Below are 1,147 nucleotides of genomic sequence, written 5' to 3' on the forward strand. Positions count from 1 at the left end.
TCCTCCGGCTAGCCGTCCGGGCGTAGCGTCCTCCGGCTAGCCGTCCGGGCGTAGCGTCCTCCAGCGGACTGTTTTTCACTTTTTGGACCAATATTAGATTAAGTTTTAGATTATTATGCAGAGAGACTCCTATTATTGCAACGCAGAAAAGGAATTGGAACGAACAGAACATTTAGTTTTTACTCTGTAGCCGTGGAGAACTCATTACTTTTACACATTTAGAATAAATGTTACTGACTCTTATTTAGCTTGTTTAGCTGTTTCTTGTTTTGCTCTTTGCTTTGGTTTGTGTGTATTTCCGTTTAGTTCCTGTACTTTGCCTTGCTGCTGAAAGTGTGTAAATAAAGTCCGTTTCCAGGGACTGTCTCTGGAAGTTCTTCCTGCCGGCCGACTACCAGGCCATGAAGGTGAGCGAAGAGGCCCAGCCAGGAAAAGCCCGGCAGATCCAGGCCTTCGAGCTCCGCATGAACATCATCGCCGACGCCACCATCGACCTGCTGTTCACCAAAAACAGGGTGACTCCTCTTCCTCCTCTTCCTCCTGCTGCTCTGTCTCTATGCATCATTCTCCTGTCCTCCATGTGGAGCGAATATTGAAACGTCCTTTTCTGTCTGGGTTCGGCTGCTCTCCTTTATTTTTGGTCTGTGATAATGAGACATTTCTGTTTGCTGTCTTCCTCCTCTTCATCGCTGTTGCTAGGAAACCAATGCCATCCATGTGAACGTGGGCGCCGGCTCCTACCTGGAAGTCAACATCCCCATGACTGTGGGGCAGAATGGTAAGCAGCAGCAGCAGCAGCAGCAGCAGCAGCTCTGACGTGGGCAGACGTGGCTCCGGTTGCAGAGGTTCTGCTAGTTTGGTTAGCAGGCAGGTGTTGGTCTGGTGGAGGTGCAGGACGAGCCGACATGCTGTGTGAGGCCATGCTAGCTTAGCTACGCTAACCCACCAACCGGCCGCCCGCGGCGCCCTGTCCCCCAGGGGACATCGCCCCGCGGAGCAGCGTCTACCAACAGCCACCAGGGAGCGCTGCCGAAAATATTTAACTAAATGTTTTTACATTCAACTAATAACTTTTGCTTGTATTTACAATTTTAACTATGAAATGTTTAAAATTAGTTGTTTTATAAAGGGCTGCACAGTGGAGCAG

At 49.7% G+C, this 1,147-nt stretch overlaps 1 protein-coding gene across 1 annotated transcript; it reads left to right on the top strand.

Annotated features, from left to right (window-relative positions):
* The first annotated feature begins 25 nt into the window (after positions 1-25).
* Positions 26-831, top strand: LOC108166081 (uncharacterized protein KIAA1109-like). Its single transcript, XM_017303643.1, has 2 exons — positions 26-515; positions 700-831. The coding sequence occupies exons 1-2, from the start codon at positions 402-404 to the stop codon at positions 814-816; spliced, it is 231 nt and encodes a 76-aa protein (XP_017159132.1). The 5' UTR covers positions 26-401; the 3' UTR covers positions 817-831.
* The last annotated feature ends 316 nt before the right edge of the window (positions 832-1,147 follow it).

The sequence above is a fragment of the Poecilia reticulata genome, unplaced genomic scaffold (genome assembly GCF_000633615.1).
Source record: "Poecilia reticulata strain Guanapo unplaced genomic scaffold, Guppy_female_1.0+MT scaffold_1351, whole genome shotgun sequence".
NCBI lineage: Eukaryota > Metazoa > Chordata > Actinopteri > Cyprinodontiformes > Poeciliidae > Poecilia > Poecilia reticulata.